Raw genomic sequence first — 20,733 nt, 5'->3', positions numbered from 1 at the left:
ATACCGATCGCGGACTGATAATCACCGCGCTTTAATTATTATGTCCGCGTTGCGTAAGAGATAAATCTTACTCCCGGGAGCGGTGCTTAATTAATACCGCGTTTTGCGACTGGAAGAATCGGGTTAAATAGGGGTATCGATGCACGAAGGTAATCTATAATTATCATCCCCGAGTGCAATCGAGAAGACATCGACGTCGATCTCCTTCGTTCGTTCGGTTCTCACACAATTTGCATTTTCCATAAATATAGTTTTATCGAATTAAAAGTCTGGGATCTGAAAAACAATGACCGCGTCTTACACAAATATTTTATTGTGATTAATGAATACGTCGAATATACAGACACTTCCTTATTTCGTAGCATTTATTTAAGAAAAAATCGATACTCAAGCGATTGTAACGGTGCGCACCTTAATACACTCGCGGACAGGATAATGATGAATGCATCAATTTCAGCGTATCGAAAGAGAAAACAATAAATTACGTTGCGCTTATCGGTCTTATTACGAAAGCGAATGATTTTTGTCCGCTCTCGCTCGCTCGCGAAGGTGGTTAATTAATTCTCGGCTGCACATTTACGAACTTGAAACGTAATAAAAAGCCCTGGGGGCGCACGATACGATCTAGGAAGAGAAATTATTGGCTTCCTAGAAATTCATTAAGATCCTTCGTTTTTTTATTCTCTTCCTCTTTCTCTCTCTGCCTCGAAAATCTTTACCTTTCGTTTATTTTATTAAATCTTATATACATGCGCGTTATCGCACTAATTATCTCTGCACGTTAATACTACATTTGTTTGTACCAGATACTTTATAATATTTAGCGTTCTTTAGTACTGAATATTATAGTTATTCTTATCTTATACTATTACTCATCTTATACTAATACTTATCTTATACTATTACTTATATCTTTGAGTGTTTTAATGCACGAGCGAATCGTTAAACTGTAAAATGTGACACTTGTTTTAGGTCACAAGAAAGTTTCGACGAACGATTTTTCATTTCTTTCACACTTCCTTTCCTAGCTTGATATTCTTTCGAATCATCTCTTTGAATGTCTGTGACGCGAGTCTCTTTGCGAGCAATTAGTTTCGTCTGAAGAGGCGGCCCTCTTCCTCGTGACTCCTTGGCTCTTTTTGTCACGGCAATTAATATCACTTGACTCCATGTTCCGGGACGGCGCATTTAAATTCGGCGTTCGAATAATTTCGTGCATAATTCAACCCTTTCCTTGAGCCATAATTCACGCGGTGATTTGTGATAATGACGATATGCTAATATGACGCGTCAATGCAAATTATGCAAGGCGTGAATCGCGAGATGAACAAACGGGCCAGATGCTGATTTTCGCGACGCCTGAATCGAGAAAAAAACATTTGCGAGATAGAATCGCGGCGGCGATTCTGATCATCGTGAATCACGGAAGCTGTTATAGCGAACGAATGATCCCGCCGGCTAGAGAAAAAGCGACATTTCTCTCTTTGCTTACCAAACACGGTCTGTACTAATATATTGTACAGTTGTGCAAATACAAAATACGAAGCAAACGAGCTAGAAACGAGTTTCGCCGCGCGAGATTTGTTGGCCGATGGGTTGATGATTGAAGGAGGAAATAGAAGTCGCGAGGAATCTGGCGAAGAGGAAAATAAGAGACCACGTCAGAAAAGAAGAACAAGACGGAAAGATAAGACGTTAAAAATAAAACGGAAGAAAGAGAAAAATCAATTAGGTATATATATACTCCTCAAAATAATTAAGGGACCAAAAAATTGTTCAAAAAATAGACAAATTTTAAATAGCTGTAATTTTGTTTTAAAAAATGATAATTTAAATTTTAAAAAAGGGATTTTAAAACTTGAAATCTCTACTTTCGAAAGGTTATATAGCTTTTTTCATTTTCTTCAATTTTGATATTTTTTCCATACAGAAAACGACAAATATAACAAAATGAAAAAAGTTTTTCACTTTGTAAACATATCGTATACACAAGAAGATTTGAAAAAATTTTTTAACATCTTTACATTAAAGCCTGAAGTTTTCCCTACAAAATCGGGTTTTAAAATTTAAATTTCGATTTTTCCTTATCGAGTTATCGCAAATTAAAGAGAAATGTTCATTTTCACTTTAAACAATCATAACTCCGTTAATAATAATCGTACAGCAATTTTAAGAATGGAGTCTTAAAGCTGAATCTTTGCTCTATAGTATGATATAATGACTGAATTTTTTAAACTCGTGAACTTTTTACAAACAGGTAAAAATAACAAAGAAATTTGTGACTTTTCTCCCTTCTGTTACATAAAGTGACTAAAAAAATGGTATCGTCTGAAATTTCTTCTCATTTTCATCTTTTGAAAATAGAGATTTCAAGTTTTAAATTCCTTTTTTGAAATTTAAATTCTCATTTTTCAAAACAAAGTTACAGTTATTTAGAATTTGCCTATTTTTTATCTCATAATTATTTCGAGGAGTATACGTTATGCATTTTTTTTAACGGATGTAAATGTTAAACGGAAGGAGATCGCTCAAGCCGTATTCATTAATATTTATTGCGTTTATCAATATTTATCACATCTATTGAAGCTTTCGCGATGCAAGGGGAATCATAAACACTGCGCCGCAGGGCAATATTTTTCTGAAATCTTCTTACGGGCCATCTCGTGAGTCTGTTCACGGTCCGCTGATCCGAAGTTTGGCGCAGCTGTTAAATTCAACAATTCTTCCATCGTCCGTAAAAATTCTTGGCAACTTCTTTGGCAAACGAATGATGAGATTGAGGGAGCCAGTTATTTATGCGGCCATAGTCTAAAAGTTTCGTCGTATCTCTCGGTAGATTACCTGCTGACGTATTGCTATTACGTAAGAATGAAGGAGGAAATGGGCGATTATACGCTGCAGTTGTCAAATGGTGCATTATATCGATCTTAAAATCTGAGATATAAATTCGTAAAAAATATTTTGTACAAGATAATTATTTATATATTAATTATTGATAATAACACATTAATATATCTTTCTTTGAAGGATCTTTCAATAAATTAAATTTTAATTTCTTTTAGCTGACACAATATATTACATTTTATCATATTTCTCTTTCGACTTAAACTTTCATCATTATATAGCATTTCTTAAGTATCATTTCCTGGATTTTACCATCTCCCTTCTGTTCCCCAGTAAACCTGTTTTCAAGTTCCTTCCGGCAGTCTCTTACGTTAAGCTCTCTCGAGTAACGATACCAGGGAAACAAGTGTGTTTTCCATGCCGCGATATTATAATAATAGTAGTAGTAATAATAATAACATCATCGTCTTTATTATCCGTACAAAAGACGAGCCGCGTCATAATAGCCGCTTTACGATACCATTTCCGCCCACAAGTGCGCGCACATCCTTGGAACATCTCTAGGCTATTAGTATTACCTTCGCAAAGTATACCCCCGTTCCACAGTTACTCCGTTTTCAGGACAACTCGCTTCTAGACGACTCGTCTGCATCCAGTCATTCCGAGCTCGAGCACGAAACGATTAGAAGAGGACAATGAGCGCAGCAAAACTGCTTGCTTCTATGTAGAATACGAGAATCAACTTTATTCTAACCGACCCTCTCGTACCTCGGGGTGCGCTTCTTTTTCTTCAATTTCAAGCTCGATTGTACCTCCACAAGACTGACTCTTTTCATGCGTTGCTTGATCTCGTTCTGCAGCTTGATCTTCCCGATCAAGAGATAGATTCAGGAAGAAGACTCCTCGACTAGCATCTGCAAAAGAATGACCTGTCTTCGCGATACCTGATGTAACATAACATATCACGGGAAATGAATCAATGCATTATCGGTTGACCGGCTGCCAAGGACGATAGTCATGTCGGAGAAAAAGCCGATAAAGAGCCACGGGCGACAGGCAGTCTAGCGATACGACAGCTTCTCTCCTTTCGCGGCTAGGTACGATGTGTGTATGTGTGTGTATATACATATATGTCTCGTACAATCGTGTACTCACGCACGCACGTACGCAGCGTCGCGTGGCTCGCACCTGTGTACACGCTGGTACAAGCTCCATTCTCGTATCGCCTCGTTCACCTAGCCTAGTAGATCGACCGCTGTTTATTCGGTCAGCTTTTCCGCGTGATTAAATGCCTGCTCTCCGGGCGTATCGGCCCGTTGCTGCACCAGCGAGGTTGTCTCCGAAGGCTGATTCATGACCCGCCACGTGGAGCATCCCGATGTGGCGTGCGAGTTATCAGGAGGTTTGATATAACGCGCTATGACCGTGTTCGGACCCTCTTAAGCTGGGTCCTCGTCGCAGAACATGGTCGAGCAACACGCCTGGTTAGGATGCTTATGAATCAAGTTATATAATCTGTGGAATATTGTTGCTATTGTTATCGGCATCGTTGTGAAAACATGGATTCACTATGCATATTTTATTACCTAGAATATTTCATATAATATTTTTGGGAAGATATATAAATTTCTAAATCGAAATTTGTTTCCTCATTCAACCTCAATTCAAAACTATAGATTAAATAGTTTAAAAAGAGAGAACACTAAGCTGCTGCAGTATTAAAGTAGATGTTAGATGTTGCAAATTGAAATTAAAAGTAGAAGGAAAGTAGTTACGCATTTGTCAATTGTTACACATTTCTCAAATTGATAATTTTATCGCTTCATCATTCTACAAAAATTTTATCGAAAAATGTATGATACTTGATTAGATATTGATAAGAGAAAAGTTGATATCGATGCAATCAAAAACTGATGATTCACAGCACTATTTTAGACATGAGTTAATCTATGAAATTGTACTGCGCTTACATCGCGCAAAAAGTTCGCATTCTTATCGGACGTTTTCAGATAAGCACCACCGGTGTACGGCGCTTTTCACTCGTTGCATTGTTTGCCAGCCCAAAGATATGCACATTGATTTAAAAAAATTAGCATGACTCACATTGTGTTTTATCGTATCCGCAGAAGCTATATAGTCCCGCGTTTCCTGGCTCTCTCAAGTCTTATTTTATTCAAGTAAATATTTATCAGATCACACCTTGCAAGCACTTTGCATCATATTGTAAAAGGAAAAAAATTTGATTCGAAAATACAAATGGAACTTCAAATAAAAGCAGTACTCGTGTATATAACTTTCCTTTGCTGGAACACGTAATAGACACAATATAATTACAATACAATACCTATATACGTACGTGTCACAAATAAAGGAGCCAAGTTTTCTACGTAATTAATCCTTATCTATCCAAGTTAGTCACCGCATTTTAACGTTAACCACACGATCGTCACGTTTCGTCACCTTGAATCATTTTAGATCGTTCCATTCGTCTAACCCGGTTAGGGTATATGCCACGCGCGCTCGGCAGAAAATGCGCGAGACACCTGACGTATGCAGAAAATAAGTCACGCGTGGCACGAGCGAGAGTGAGATCTACTACGCGCGAAGCTGAGAAAATCCGTGCAATGCCCGCGACGCAATAAGCCGCACGCGTTAAGTCACTCTGCGGCTTTTTTGTCCGATCGCATGGTGTGACTGTTTACCACTGCAACGATAGAAAGTATGCTTGTAACATTGGCGGGTATATATATTCTCGCCGTTGTGTATTTAACTACGCAGTGGGTTTATATCAACTCTCAATTTTATCTATTCTAGTTATTTCTTTGAAGTTTTCTGTATGTGTATGTGTGAGTGTGTTGATAAGATTACGGTAAAATAGTCTACATGGTATCACTTAAAAAAAAGTATCATATTTGACACATTATGACGTATTTTTTATTGTCTTGTTATAAAGATGGATATACTTTTTATTCTTTCTCAATTAAAAAAATTAATTTTACTAATCTCTCAATATTATAAAAAGGAAATTATAAATATTTGCAATCGATACCATTTAAGCAACATCAAAATCGTATTCACATATTCATCGTATTACGTTCAAGTCGTATGATATTCATATATATTAAAAAAATATTGTTTTAGATTTAGAAAATAAAATTATTTTTATAAATTGTTAAATTCAACAGAATACATAGTATAACATAATTTATAACATTAGAAATGCCACGGTCTTAAAAGACCGTGAGAAATACAATAGATTACTGCTTAAAAATTTATTGTGTTAAACTATGCTTCACATTTTTTAAACAAGGTTACTATTCTCTTCCTTATTAATTTTATTAACAATTTCTGAACAAATTTTAACAATCGTTGGGTGCAATGAAATTGTATAAGTGCGTGATGATGTAATGCTATTAAGATGCGAAATTATTTACGCCTTTTTGCCTCTATATATTTTTAATAAAATATAATAAAAAAAATAATGTAATTTCTATCAAGTACTCGCTTTCCCACGTACGATTAGAACTTAATAAATGATCAAGAACAATCAATCCCCAATCCATTCAAAGTCCACACTATCGAGCGTGTCGCTTCTATTCCGCGAGAGTAGTTACCCATATAGTCTAATTTTCGCGGATAAAACTCACCATCCGCGACGCGCGTATTTAATATCGGCGTGAGGCGCTTATCCGCGGACAAAAGCGACGACGTTCATATTTCACAGGCCGAAGGGTCACCAATAAAGGGCTAACCGCCATAACCCACTAACGCCCGACACGCGCCCTTTTGTGGCTGACTGCCCATTGTTTCTTTCGCAACGACGTCTAATCGAACGGAAGCCACGATCTTCCTGCCTCCCTCTCATCGGAACCAAATATGTAAAAATCTCTATTTGATAGCGCAACACGGTGCGATCGGTGGAAAATATCGACACGTGCACTCATTTCACGCTGCATGACGATTAAAGGGCACTGCGATAGATATTTTTCACACAAAGCTGAACGATTACACGTCTATAAAAAAATGCTTATGTAATAATTTGCGATACATACAATTTTATTGATAAAAAATTATTCACATGTATATTTATTTTATGATGTGTAAAAATTGATACAACATTTACGTGCTGTCTATTCTAGACTACATATACATATATTCGCTTGTCAATTTTTTATCGATTGGTTTTCGACCATTACTAAGGTAAGAAATATTTGCATTTTTCTTATGTATGAATTTTGTACAAAATTTATTACAAACAATGAAGTCTTATAATAATGAGACAGAGAAGTTATTTGGATTTATTCCCTGTGACGTGATTGTCAATGAATAGCAAATATATTGTTGAACCACCCTTAAATGCGTAACAAATTGTCTTGCTACGAAGCCAAATTGGGGAAAAACTGCCACCCCTGCTAAATCATCGGCATCTATCGCACTTGTAAAAATATGACACGTGCGAGAAGAGCGCGACGAGAATCGTTATCCAATCGTCAACGCGAACGAAAACGCAAAACGAGATGACGAGGGACAACGTTACTACGAGAGGGCGACGTTACACGTAAGCGAGCGGGTGGACTCAAACTGGTTCGCGAATGTATGCAAATAGAAATGTAATCTGGTGTCAGCGGCGCGACCAATAATGTCAATCAAACGCACTGGTGGCCGAAAGCCAACAATGGGGAATTGGCGATGCGAGTATATGGCCCAGAGCGAATATGCAGTATGTAAATGTTGTCATATCAATGGGGATCTGCATATGGATGCACGCCAGATATACAGGCGCTTTCTCTACCCGGTGACACGCGCGCTTTTGGCGACATGTGCACTCGGTTTAACTCTCGTCCCCGACCCCGACACTCCCTATGCGTTTTCCTCCGCGATTTCCGAGAGACTATCACATGCGATGCAATGCACCGGCGCCGACGTACAGATTTGCGAATATATTTTTCATTCACGCCGCTCGAACGCGCGCTTCCGCGTTGTTTGCACGCGGTTTCCGAATCGATCGAGAATGCGAACGGCGGACCTCGTATTAAGAGGGAAAGGGAGATATTTTGTTCGCGATTTTATCATCTACCTATAGACGAACGATTTCGAATATTCGAGTAATTAACAAAAATGAACAGAATATTTTTAATTTGATAATAAGTTAAGAGACAATCATCTTCGTCATATAAAGACTCTCACTATAGTGACAAGTAGTCTTTCAATTATCTATGCGCGATGAGATTTCAAGTTAATTTTCTCACATTTATAGATTTGATAGAATTTGGTAGACTTGTTTCTCATATAAGAAATTAATTTTTCATCTTAAATTAATAAATAATTTCTCATTTGGATATTTAAAGAAACCTTCGGCAAAATATATACAAATATAAATAATGGTTATAAAAAGTAATTTGATTGCAAGTATCAAAGTAAATGTTAGATTAAAAATTGAATTTGAAAATATTTCGACTCGGGATATTTTTCAGCATGAGAGAATACATATATAACCGATATACGCAATAGTTTGCGCGTTCAATTAAATCTATTGTTTCATTGGCCGCTATATATATATATTTCATATAGCCTGCTATGTTTCGATTTGCGCATTTCTGCTTTATTCGACTTTCCGCACCTGCGTTTCCGATATATAGCCGGCGTTATTAAAAACATAGCGAAGCGCGAATATTTTCCACACGCGCTGTTGCATCGGCGTGATTTTTTTTTCAGTTACACGCTGAATATGCGCGCTCTCTTGTTTGCTGTTGTTTCGGATCGAGTTAATCCACGGAGAGACACGCGAGTGAAAATCGCAGCAAAAATGAGGATCGCGGAAAGGGGGAGAAAAATTCGCGGGTCCACGCGGGCAGCGTATCCTCGTTATTCGAAACCACCGATACGCAATTTTGTTGACGCAACGCGATACACACGGAAAATCTCTCTTAATGATGAAATTTGCGCAATGCGCCACCGCGCGTTACCATTGATTTCGTCTTTCGGTTTTTAAACAAGACTATTGATGTATTATGAAATTGATATCTTACTTACCTCGCCGAGAAATCTTCCGCATAGGCTGGAGAACATCGATAGCTCCCAATTTGCCATGAATATTTCAATTTCCTGATTTGCGTATACCGTTGTCCGGGCCCGTTATATACAAAGCAATTGCCACGTTCTAATCCGACATAGAGAACAACCCGGCAACCCAACGTCTTGCGGTCCGCATTAGATTCAGAACACTGAATAGAATAGGGCATAACGCTCGATTGGTTTGCGGTCGCATCCCTTAATAATGAGCCTCGCAGATGGCACGTCTCAGGAAACCCATTAGAACGATTCTAAACACCGTGACCGACCCATGCAGATCGATACAAATTGGGCAACCAAGGTGTCTACTTCATCTATATATAATCACGCTCTCTCTAGGACTCTCTCATCAACATAATTAACATTAATTCGAAATGATAAATTAATGAAAACAAAATTTACCTACGACGTACACCTTGGATTATTAATTCATCTCTATGCATTCGTAATTAAAATGTTCGCTTAGTCTAGCGTAAAGTGATAATGGGATGAGGTGAAGGAGCACGATGAGACATAAATTATCAAGACACGTGTGTCAATGCTTTCGGCGTGTTCACATTTATTCAAAAAATCAAAAAAGTACAATAGTACGGCGACGCATAAGTGGCCACCGCCGCAATCGACGTTGCGTAACGTTACGATATATCAAGATAACTATATAAAAGTGAAAAAATCTGTACAATGAAAGACATGGTGGGTAGCGGAGAGATGCCCCCGTCCTTTTACGAACTCCCAATGGTCGTCGTCGCGCCTCGAAGGCGCCGCGCGTCACGAGAGAAGCAGAAACGAGAGCACACACGGGGGAGAAGAACAAAAGTGCACAGTGTCAGTAAGTCGGACTCGCTTCTCTCGTTGCGACAGCGGCCCCGTCGAGAGGCGCAACGTCGATCGGCGGTCGGACAGCGGACGCGAGAGCGATTCGTAAAAGTAATCGACCATGGGGAGTGGTGGTGATGATTATAAAATATTAAGATTACAATGATAATATAATCATAATAGTAATGATATTCTCTTTTTTTAATATTACAATATTAATAATAATAATAATAATAATAATTAAATCCAGCAATAATAATAATAATAATAATAATCTATCAATAGATAATAATAATAATAATAATAATCATAAACGTTCGCGCACATAGTACTTAAAATCATACTCAATAAAATTAATAACACGAAAAATTGTCATAAACTAAAACCAAAAGTATCGATAACATATGGTATATGTAATGACTTATGATAGCACAGCATTGTATGATTAGATCCACGCGCCGGATTTATGCATCGGCTTCTCGTTGTGCATTTTCTTCTTGTTTTCTCATTTATCACTTTCATCTCCTTTTTTTCAATTCGGAGATAATTGGCAGTATCCCGCGAATTCAGTTTCGCGCCAGAGAAGCCGAAGCACATTCCGACGATCGCGCGACCATACGTTCGTTTAAAAACTAAAAACATCAATAAGACGCGAAAGAGGAGAGAAGAGGGTACGAGAGGGAAAAAAGATGGAGAAGAAACGGTAGGTGACAAAAAAAAAGAAAAGAAAAAAAAAGAAACAGAGCACGAGATATATTCTCTTGAGCATCTCTGCATTCTGTTGATTATTAACGACATTCTCGCTTCCGTCGCTGCTCCAGGTCGGAGAGACGGGAAGAAACAACGAGAGAGATAAGAGGAGCTCGAGAGGTTTTCTGCTCTGGGTCTTTCCTCCTCGCCTCGAAAACACTCCTGGACCGCTCAGAGAGCCGGCGTCTTAAGTCGAAATTTAATTGGAGGCGAGGAGAAACAAATCGCGAAAAAAATAAAAAAATAGAAAAAAGAAAGTAAAGTCGAGTTGCACGAGACGAAGGAAACAAGTGGATCGTTACGAGAGAAAGTCGAAACGATTGAAATTAATTATCAGGAGAGATAAAGAAGAGAGACAAAAAACTAAAAACAAAAAATAAATCAACAGTACTCTGCTCTCTTTCGCTCACATCTGCACTAAAGAAGGAAGATTATTACATAATACCATATATTTTGTATAATATATATATATATATATATATATCACGTGACCGCCGTACATCTTCCGTCCAATCACTCCCATCGGGATAATCGAAGCAAAAAAAAATAAAAAAACGAAAGATATACATATATATGTATATATATCTAAAAATAAAAAAAGAACAAAAGAAAAAAAATATATATACGGACACACGCATATAGCATCTCAATATCGCAGGTTGTCGATAGAAAAAAAAGGAAAGAAAAAGAAAAGTACCTCAAGTGTCGTGCAAAGCGCTCGCATCATTTCCCTCCTCACTTATTTGGTCGCTTCTTTGGATTGGTCAGCTGGACGAAAATTGATCAACGAGATGTATTGTCTTTAATGTGTTTTTGTGTTTCGTTTTACATTATACATTTTATGATACACATAGATCGCCGTATTCCATTGACAGTCTCTTTACAGCCTGATTTACATAGTATCTCTGTCGCGTGTGTCGGAATTATTTGCAGTCCAGACTCTATCACAAGGCAGCTACGAGCTTTACATACGACTTGAGAGACCCCACAACAGTTCGTTCTGGGGCGGAGGAAAAACTCTAACGGTTAAAATTTCTTATTTTCTTTTTCTTTTTTTTTTTTTGTTATCAAGTTTATTCTTTTTCTCTCTCATTCTCGCTTTCTTTATATCCCTTTCATACGATCTCACGCACGCTCGATCGATCTGAATACTTCTTCTCTCTCTCTTTCTTTATCTCTCTATCGTTTTTCCTTCTTCTTTCGCAAATAACGTATAGATCGCGGCGGTCTATATGGTCCACGGGACATTTGGCTACAGGTAACGTATTTTTGTAGGCATTCAGAGTTTTACGAGCTTCTTGCTATTTTAAGTAGAGCACAAAAGATTACATAGCAAAGAGATAGGCGAAGATGGTCCGCCGAGTATGACTCGCTCGCTTCTCGTTTAGGTTCGATCAACTTTTCTATCAAGTAACAGATTACGCATACTGAACAAAATATTGAAAGATTTCTATCAAACAAATGCGATAATGATTTGCGAATCACGCAAAGAATTTCCAATAAAACTTTCTTATTGGAATATATTTTCCAAGAAAGAGATTTCTTTTTCTCAATCGTCCTCGAAGAAAAAAAAAAGATTAATTATATTTACAAAATTGATCGAGAATACAGATAGATATTCTCTGATCGTGTTTGTATATATAATATTCGAAAGTTCGTGATGTAAAGAAATGAAATAAGACGACACTGTATGTGGTGTTGTATTGTGGGTGTTGCGCTATAAAATACTAAAAAAAAATCGACGGGCGAGAATGAAATCGAGATACGTATTTCGATCGAGTCGAGCGAGTTACACTCGAGAGACTCGGAGAAAAAAGCGGGGTTTTCCAAGTGGCACACAAATGATCGGCCTATTGATATCGGAGGGCCGAGGGTTCACTGTTACGTGTTCCAAAGCGCGCTCCGCTAAAGAGAACGAAACCGTGATCGACGGTTGGCACCTGACTGTGGCTGGGGCGACAGAATCGCGAATAAATTCCCTTACTTCTAGACACGAGTACTACATATCCGAAGAACGTACAACAGTCATTTTATGGCAAACTTATACAGTCTGAGCAAACGAAAAATTTCTCATAAGACCTTACACAATTACAATAGTATTAAGGGTAAGTGTATGTCCGTGTATGTTGGTGTGTAATCATGTAATATGCATATCACGTGTGTATATACTCATATATATGTGTAACTTTGTGTACAACGAGTTCGTATGTCTCCGTACATTCAAATTTGCGTGCTATTTGAATCGGAAGGTAAGAGGGGCTTCTCAGCGTGAAAAGATGATGGTATAGCAATTGTAAAATGCAAGTTTTTGGGTTCTCTGGTTTAAATATGCTAAAAAAATCAATTATCTCTCCTGCGTGCATTAGATACTATAACAATTTATTAGTGATAGAAGAGTGTAATCTTGTGAAAAAATGCAAATGTCAGTGTATCTCTCGAATAAAATATTCCACAGAAAAGTCTTATCAGAGATTCATAATTTCGCGCGAAAGAGCCCCTCGATACTCTCGAACTCGATACTTCGGGATCGCGATTACAGGAAAGGCAAAAAGTGCCTTTCTAGGAGGAAGAAGGATTTAATTGATTATTTAAAACAAAAAATATAGATATTGTATATATATATATATATTTGTATGTATGTATATGTGTATATATATATATATATATATCTATATATATATATATATATATATATATATGCATGTATGAGAGGGAAATCTCGATCTTAGAAAATATGCGTCGTTAAACAAAAATACACGAATCTCAATTGGTCCGATAAGACTAGTCGATTATCTCTTTACAGCGCCGGGGAGTTTGAGACCTCGAGCTTTCACATGTTTTGCGACGAGTATATAATAATAGAATCAATAAAATAATCAAAAATACATATAATAATAATAATAATAATAATCGTACTATGTCGTAGATGATTACTGAGTGCGAACGCAGTGATAAACAGTTTCTTTCGTTGTTATAAACCTAGCTATCCGAGTAAGATCGCTACAACAACGCCGTTATCCTTCGCCTCACGTCGAATATAATGGTTTATCTCTCTTTAATCCTAATAATCCTATCTTTAACTAACCGAGGTATCGGCCAATCGAGCGCTGATGCCGTTCGTTTTGACGAACCGTTTACTGAGAGGGTACGAAAAAAGTCGAGAATGAGAAAGAGGCAGAAAAAAAGGACTTTTTAGCGCGCGGACGGGCGGAAACGAACGGCGTCGGCAGCTAAATTCGCGTAACAATCGATACCTCCAGGAGATCATATGAAAGATTCATTAACATATATACTTAATCTTACGAGATTGCTACAAACTAACGCGCGCGCGCGAACGCGTAAAAAAATAAAATAAAAAAAGAGAAAAAAACAGAACAAGATGGGACAAAGAAATGCAATGAGAGAAAAGTGCAACCGCAATTGCGAAAGTACGTTAAAATCGTGTCTCCGGAAAAAAGGGGGAGGGATGTATTATAGTATTCAATATGATTATTCGTTAATAATCGGATATTTTATTAATAATTACGAGATCACAGTGACGCTTTGACGCGCGGGGATCTCGGGTGGGCGGGCTGCATCTACCGCTGCATTCTTTATGTTACATTGTGTTTGTATGCGTGTGTATTTTTGTCTTACTCTTATATATTGCGCGTGCAAAATACATACATATATACATATGCTGCGGACTCTTGTTTTTTTTTCCCTATGTCAACGCAGGAAGATTCACGAGAAGACCGCGTTTCTCGTGTCCTTCCACGTTGTGTGTGATTCGAAATTTGTGTTTAAATTATCCCAGGTGTCACATCTCTCTTGCGAGTAAGCGTATCAACAGCCTGCCCCCCACGATCCGCATAGTCACAGTTACAGCTTATTTCCCACCTTCGACTTACGGTCCTTCGACCTTCATCAATCTCCAAAGAATCGCCTCTCCACTACCCTTTATAACACCATCTCCCCCGTTTATACTTTCTTCGGGCAAACGGCCCCATCGAAATATACGATTCTCTATCATTCGCCGCACAACGGGTTATCATCTCTCTCTCTCTCTCGAAACAATAATATCCCCGAATATATACCATTTAAAATATATATATATATATATATGATTTTATATATATATCTTCATATTATATATAATATATATATTTTTTTATATGCGTTTATTTATATATCATTATTATATCCTCAATATGGCTGACTACTACCTAAGTGCTTTTACAGAGCGATTAATCTAAAAAAAAAAAAAAAAAACGAACAAAAAAAAGTAAAAAAAAATATATCGGGGAGTAAAACCGTAGTTCTCGAACATTATCGCGTTTTTTTACGGCCCCGAAAAAAAAGCGACTATGTACATGCGCCGTGTTTTCTCACTTTCAATTTTTTCCTCCGACATGTATATGTATATATATTATATATTCCATCCCCGGACCAAATTCGGCGAGTTCGCTCTGCCTTTCCCTATCTATATATACGAAGTAAAAAGGATTAAATGGCTGCGGCCTTTCTTTTTTTTTTTTTTTTTCTAGGCCGTCGTATGCGCCACGTTTTACCGCGCTGCAGGAAAATGGGAATTTTCCCTTTGGTCGGAATGCAAAACAACCTCCACGAGAGAAAGAGTCGTCCTCTCTTAAAAACTCGTGGCCCTCCCCGTGACAACGACGACAAACACTATCTATATCGTATCGTAATATGTATACACGATAATCTTGTACCGTTGCGTGCTCTCTCCGCGAAAGGAGCAAGCTGCACAGAGGACACCCGATCGAAGATTAGAGATTCTGCCAACTAGAGTGGAAGGCGGAAACGCGGTTGAATCCAGACTGAAACTTCTCGTAACAGCTGTCAATGTACGTAACAGTTGGCGCGAGTTTGATCATCGGAGTATTACTCAAATTTGGACAATTTTGATACGCCAATTGTAAAAGGAGAGGCAAAGTTCCAAATAAAGATAAATATACAAAATTAATATATGTAAATCTGTGAAGATTAGAATTCAATGAGATATATATAACTTGTGATTTTAAACTTTAAAATATTTCTATATAAACAATTTTTATCGGTTCGATCAATTTAAAAAATACGATCAATTGTTATTTATATATTTTTATAAATTTGTTATATATTTAAACACTCTGCTGAGAGTGTTTGAATGGAAATTTAATCTCAGCTAAATATAGTTGGATTCAACGGATGACCCGCCTTCCGCGGAAATGTATTTGAGTTTTTTGAAAATGAGAAGTGATGTGTGCTCGCAAAATACGACAAAATGGAGCGTTAAATACACACGATAAAGAGTCGAAAATTTGCGCGTACTGTGATTAAAACGACGCGTTAAATACGACATCTCCTTGCAGCGCGTTCCACGAATTCATTTTTGCACTCTCTTAAAATATCTGTGTCTCAACGCTAACTACTTTTGTCTTTAAGAATTACGGGACACCGACATTATTATTGACTTTCCACAAAATCGCTCCCGGAAGGAAGCGTCTGGCAAGGATTTGCTTATCTCGAAAAAATGGCAGTAATATATCTCGCTCGCGCGCATGAATACTATTTATCTCTCATAGACGCGACCCTATTTAGACGAATAGAAAAACTGTATCGCCTATAAATAAATACTATGGACCTACACATTGGAATACTTTGACGGAGTAACGTCACAATCAGCCTATCGATAGGGAGACAAAGGAAAAACGCAATAGAACTTGCACTCGGGAAAAAGAGAAAACGCGGCCCGCAGGGACGACTGAGCAACAGCAGCCTCAGATAGTTTTGGTCTCGATAGTCTGGAACCGAAAGCCCAAGGATATATATATATATATATATATATATATATATATATGCGTTTCCTCCCCCTCGCTCGCTATTTTCTTCGCCGTTCCTGCAGAGCCCCAAGAAAAATCACGAAACGAAAAATCCCGGCCCGCCCGACCGTGAAAATCGAGACTCTTTCTCTGGATTGCCGAGCGAAAACAACATATGACATTCCACCGAAACACGCCACGCTCGAGATCATCGAAGATTACGTTACGTCGCGCGCAACAAAACCGTTGTCGATAAACTATATCGAGCTGCGAAGCGAGGAAGTGAAATAAAATGAGAAGAGGGAAGAATCGCGTAGAAAACTGAGAGAACACAGGTGAGTCAGAGCGAGAGAATCGATAAGACAATTTGCTGACGAAAGGAAAAAGAAGGGGGTAGAAAGATAAGGAAAGAGAAGGATATAGACGAGTTGTAGAAAAAGTACGCACAGGAAAGAGGGAGGTGCTCCTTCCGATGTGTCGCGAAAGGCGTCTCGCATGGACGAGGGCGCCCACCTAATAGCTAAGCTACCGGAGATCATTTGAAAACTGTCCACGGGAGTCGCAGCTAGCCAATCAAGATGCTGCGATCCTCGGCCTATATAATCGATTATCTATTTTAATTATTTATTATAACATCGACTTATTTTACTGAGTTTGTTTATTATTTTAGATAAAAATCCTCTATACATACACAAGTTTGCTCCCCTGTCTCTCCTCGCTCGTCCCCTATTCTCTTACATTCTTTTTTTTTTTTTTTTTTGGAATACGTCGTCATCCCTCTCGATCGTCTTATATATACATACGTATTTCCGGTCACGGCGTTCCGACATCTGGCAAGGCCGATCGATTGTTAATTCAAACGGAATAGATTCGTTGATTAGGTTCGCGATGTCATCGGATCAAATGTACATTGAGCAATCCTTGCGAAATGTCGTCGCGCGGCGTCGGAAGAAATTTGTGTTTGTTTCGGTCCCGTCGAGTATCGGTAGGGAGACCGCGTTATACAAACCGCACGTCGAAAGAGTAGTCTTTTCTATCTTGGCGAGACCAAGAGAGGAACGGACGCGCAAAGAGAAGACGTCGGAGAATAAGGGACGTTGTGGTCCGCCCTCTCTCGCTCCCGTGTAATCACACTACTTTATTTAATTCTCTTTATTTATCCGTAATGAGATCATCATTTGATTATTGGGTTTAATCCTCTTTGGATCTCGTCCTTGGCTCGTCCCTCTGTACCCTCTCCTTTCTATATCTCGCGTCCTGTCTCGATCGACGCGATTATACGTAATACGCAATTCGGTTACTCTCGCCCGGATTATCTATCCCCTAAAACTCCCCTTTCTGTCTTTCGCGGGGCGAATTATCGGCGAACGTACAGAGAGAATGACTCCCGCATCGCGCGAGAATGCGCTTGTACTTGGTGATTCTCGCCGTCTCTCGCCCCATCATTCTCCACGGCATCAATCACAGTCATAATTTCTCGACAGCACGCGACTCTCGCGACGAACAGCAGCGAGATCGAAATAGATCGGGCGAGCGCCGAGGTGTCGATTTAATCGACAGAAAATAATCAAGAAATCCGCGGATAGCTTCCCAATCAGAGATCTTTTCTTACCCATTCGTCCCTGAAGGAGATGAAGGGAAACACGTTACATAGAGAGCGACTCTGATCTTCGCTGAATCAATCGATTATCAATTATCACATTTATGCCATTTATCATTAGATATTATTATCGATTTATCATATCAATATTTTTTTCATATCATCATCAATTATCCTAATACTCAATTATCAAGTAAATCAATATATTAATGTTATTATATTATAAAGTTAATCAATGATAAAATTAATTATCGAGAATGAGAAACACCGATCATCAGTACTTTCATCGTCATATCGATCAATTACATCAATATCTTCTAAGCAGTCGAATGGTCCCTCAATCAAATGGGAACCGACCGAAGTCATTCAAGCGCATTCTCGCGTGGTCGCGCGTAACAGGGACGCTTAAGATACAAAAACAGATATACAAAATACAATCGGAGTTATCGGAATGGATATACTTAAAACGAGAGAGACATTTGTCTCCTCGATACCTCGAGTCATTCCATCCGTCCGATCACAAAGTGAGATCCGCGCCGCAGACTGCTGTCCACTTCCTCTCCAGACGATCAGTCCGGTCCACACGGATTCCAGGACTTCCGGAAGACACACCCGGAAGGGAATCGCTGGCGGAAGTCCATCCGTTCTAACGGCTCCGTCAAACGTCATCGTTCCGGTCGCCGATCGAGTCGGCGGGAACGATGGCTTCGGCGAGGCCGACGCGTCTATCGCAGACGGGAGACGAGTCTCCAGCCGAGGTACAGGGCCACCGTTGCCCAGAGGGTCTCTCGCAGCGGCGTCGGGATCAGCAACGACAGCAGGCTGTCGGTGGACGACGAGTTGCTGTTGCGACCGTTGGACAGGCCCGGTCCGATGACCGGCAATCTCGATTTCTCGATCTCGGCATCCTGCAACACCAACATCGCAATCGTTCGGTATCATTCGGTTCCGTCATGTGAATAAATAGTGTCGCTGAAATTTAATATTTTTCAAGCGCTGAAATATATATATATGATGGGTCGAAACATGACGAGCTTTTAGTTGCAGATGTGTAATAGAAAACGGGGTTTTTTTTTTTTTTTAATTGCGTGGATTAAATAAAATAGGCTTGTGACACTAGCGATTATAATCGCGAAATATCTCCGTAGAAATAAACAGGGCAGAAATAAGCGAGCGTAACCGAGTTTCTCCGATACTTTCGCGAAGACTTGGCGAAGGCGACCTGTCGCGAGTCTCTCTCCGCGTAGTAGATGCGGAAAGTCGGAGATTGGGGTACGGAAAGGAACGAACGCGGAGTTAAGGTTCCTAATTGGGAGTGTCCTAATTGGACGGAATTACCGACGATCCGGCACTCTCTTGCGGCTAAGCCTTCGAAGGAAAAAAAAGGGGAAGAAAAAGCGGCGCGGTCGTTTTATCGAGTCCCCTTATCCCTACGAATTTACACGGAGAAACGACGACGACGACGACGACGACGACGACGATGCTGTAGAGGGGAAAAAGATCGCGTCTCGCAAAGTCCACAGCGCGTCTACTCCCCTTACGTTTCCTTTACGAACGCGTAAACCATTCGCGACCCGTAAAAAAAAAGTTCAATTAAAGCTTGCTTATTAACGACACTAATTACCCAATTAACTTCCATTTCGCTGCGTTCGCGGCTACTAGTGTTGGTAACCGCGACGGGACTCTGTGCCAAGGATCGCGCAAATGGCTCGGGCGCAAAAAGGAACTCCGTTAGGACGTACTTATGAACGATACTTATTACCCAATTAGCCTGCGTTATCCTCGGATATGAATCCGATATATAATATCCGGTACGTAATGATTCCGCGTATCGCGAGGACGCTGCATTAAGGAAGACACTGGCGAGATCATCTTGCGGATCTTTTTGCCGCGAAAATTCGTTCGCGGTAATATCGATGAAAACATCTTTTGTCGGAAAATTTAAAATTTTTTTCGAGACAAGTTATAAACAATTTAAAGCGCGATGACGCGTCATGCTAAAAAAAAATTGCTATATCTCTGTAAAATATAGAAAAGTGACCTCATGTATAGGCTATAATACAAAGAGAAAAATTGTATAAAAATTCCATTACACCGGACCTAGCCAAAAGTCCGAGAAAATTATCGCGGATCTTTCGACGCGATACGATCTCGTAATATCTCGCGTGAAAGAACAATCTCCTGCCGCAGGACGATTAACTCCGAAGGGTTCCTTTTGTTTCTCCATTCCCTCCCCCGTCGACGACGTTATCTCGGCTCCGACCCGCGACTTCCGATTCCCGTCTCGTCTTAATCCACTCGCTGCGGACCGGACGTGCAATAATAAACGCCCGGGGAAAGTCCAATCGCCGAGGCGGGCTTTTATGGGACGACCATAATATCTGGACAGCGTCGCTGGTTCGACCCCATGAAAAGAGAGAGAAAGAGAGAATCGGGCACATTCGCAATCACGCGGGAAAAACATTCGATTCGTCGTCGGCGCGAGAAGAAAGATTATCTCGGATGTGGATAGGGCGAAAAGTAAGAGTAGACGAGAAACGTCACATTAAGGGAGAATTATGTGGGAGGGCGCGAGAGTGCTCCGTCGTGAGAGTTCTATTCGTCAATTAATAGTGTCCCTTCCTTCGCCGCGGAATCACGCGTTGATTCCGTAGGGTGAGTCTCCGCAAAACACGGGGAGAGATCATCATCCGTGATCCATCCCCGTTAATGTTTAACACATACGAGGAAGCTGCGAGATCTGACCACCTGCGACAATAACCACGGGATGAACTTTCTCTCTTTCTCCGTCTCTCTCCAAAATATACCGTTACTTCTCCGTATAAAAAAGTTATACAAGTATTGCTG

General features: G+C 39.5%; 1 protein-coding gene and 1 long non-coding RNA gene across 8 annotated transcripts in view; both read right to left on the bottom strand.

Annotated features, from left to right (window-relative positions):
* Positions 1 to 295: 295 nt before the first annotated feature.
* Positions 296 to 5,608, bottom strand: LOC114945239 (uncharacterized). Of its 2 annotated transcripts, none has more exons than XR_003822363.2 (2): positions 4,000 to 5,608; positions 296 to 3,758 (listed from the first exon to the last, which is right to left on the bottom strand). It is a non-coding gene; the product is annotated as an uncharacterized LOC114945239 (long non-coding RNA). The 2 variants fall into 2 exon arrangements; XR_003822362.2 differs by having other exon boundaries at positions 4,033 to 5,608.
* Positions 5,609 to 13,121: 7,513 nt separating this feature from the next.
* LOC114945327 (uncharacterized) overlaps positions 13,122 to 20,733 on the bottom strand; it is a 67,196-nt gene continuing 59,584 nt past the window's right edge. For all 6 annotated transcript variants that reach the window (XM_029321479.2, XM_029321483.2, XM_029321482.2 and 3 more), the window contains one exon: positions 13,122 to 18,794. In XM_029321479.2, the coding sequence (XP_029177312.1) occupies positions 18,612 to 18,794 (183 nt within the window). In that variant the 3' untranslated portion in view covers positions 13,122 to 18,611. The remainder of the gene's footprint in view (positions 18,795 to 20,733) is intronic.

Source organism: Nylanderia fulva, unplaced genomic scaffold (assembly GCF_048542155.1).
Source record: "Nylanderia fulva isolate GAGA-0341 unplaced genomic scaffold, ASM4854215v1 Scaffold2, whole genome shotgun sequence".
Lineage (NCBI taxonomy): Eukaryota > Metazoa > Arthropoda > Insecta > Hymenoptera > Formicidae > Nylanderia > Nylanderia fulva.
This window is presented reverse-complemented; position numbering and strand designations above follow the sequence as displayed.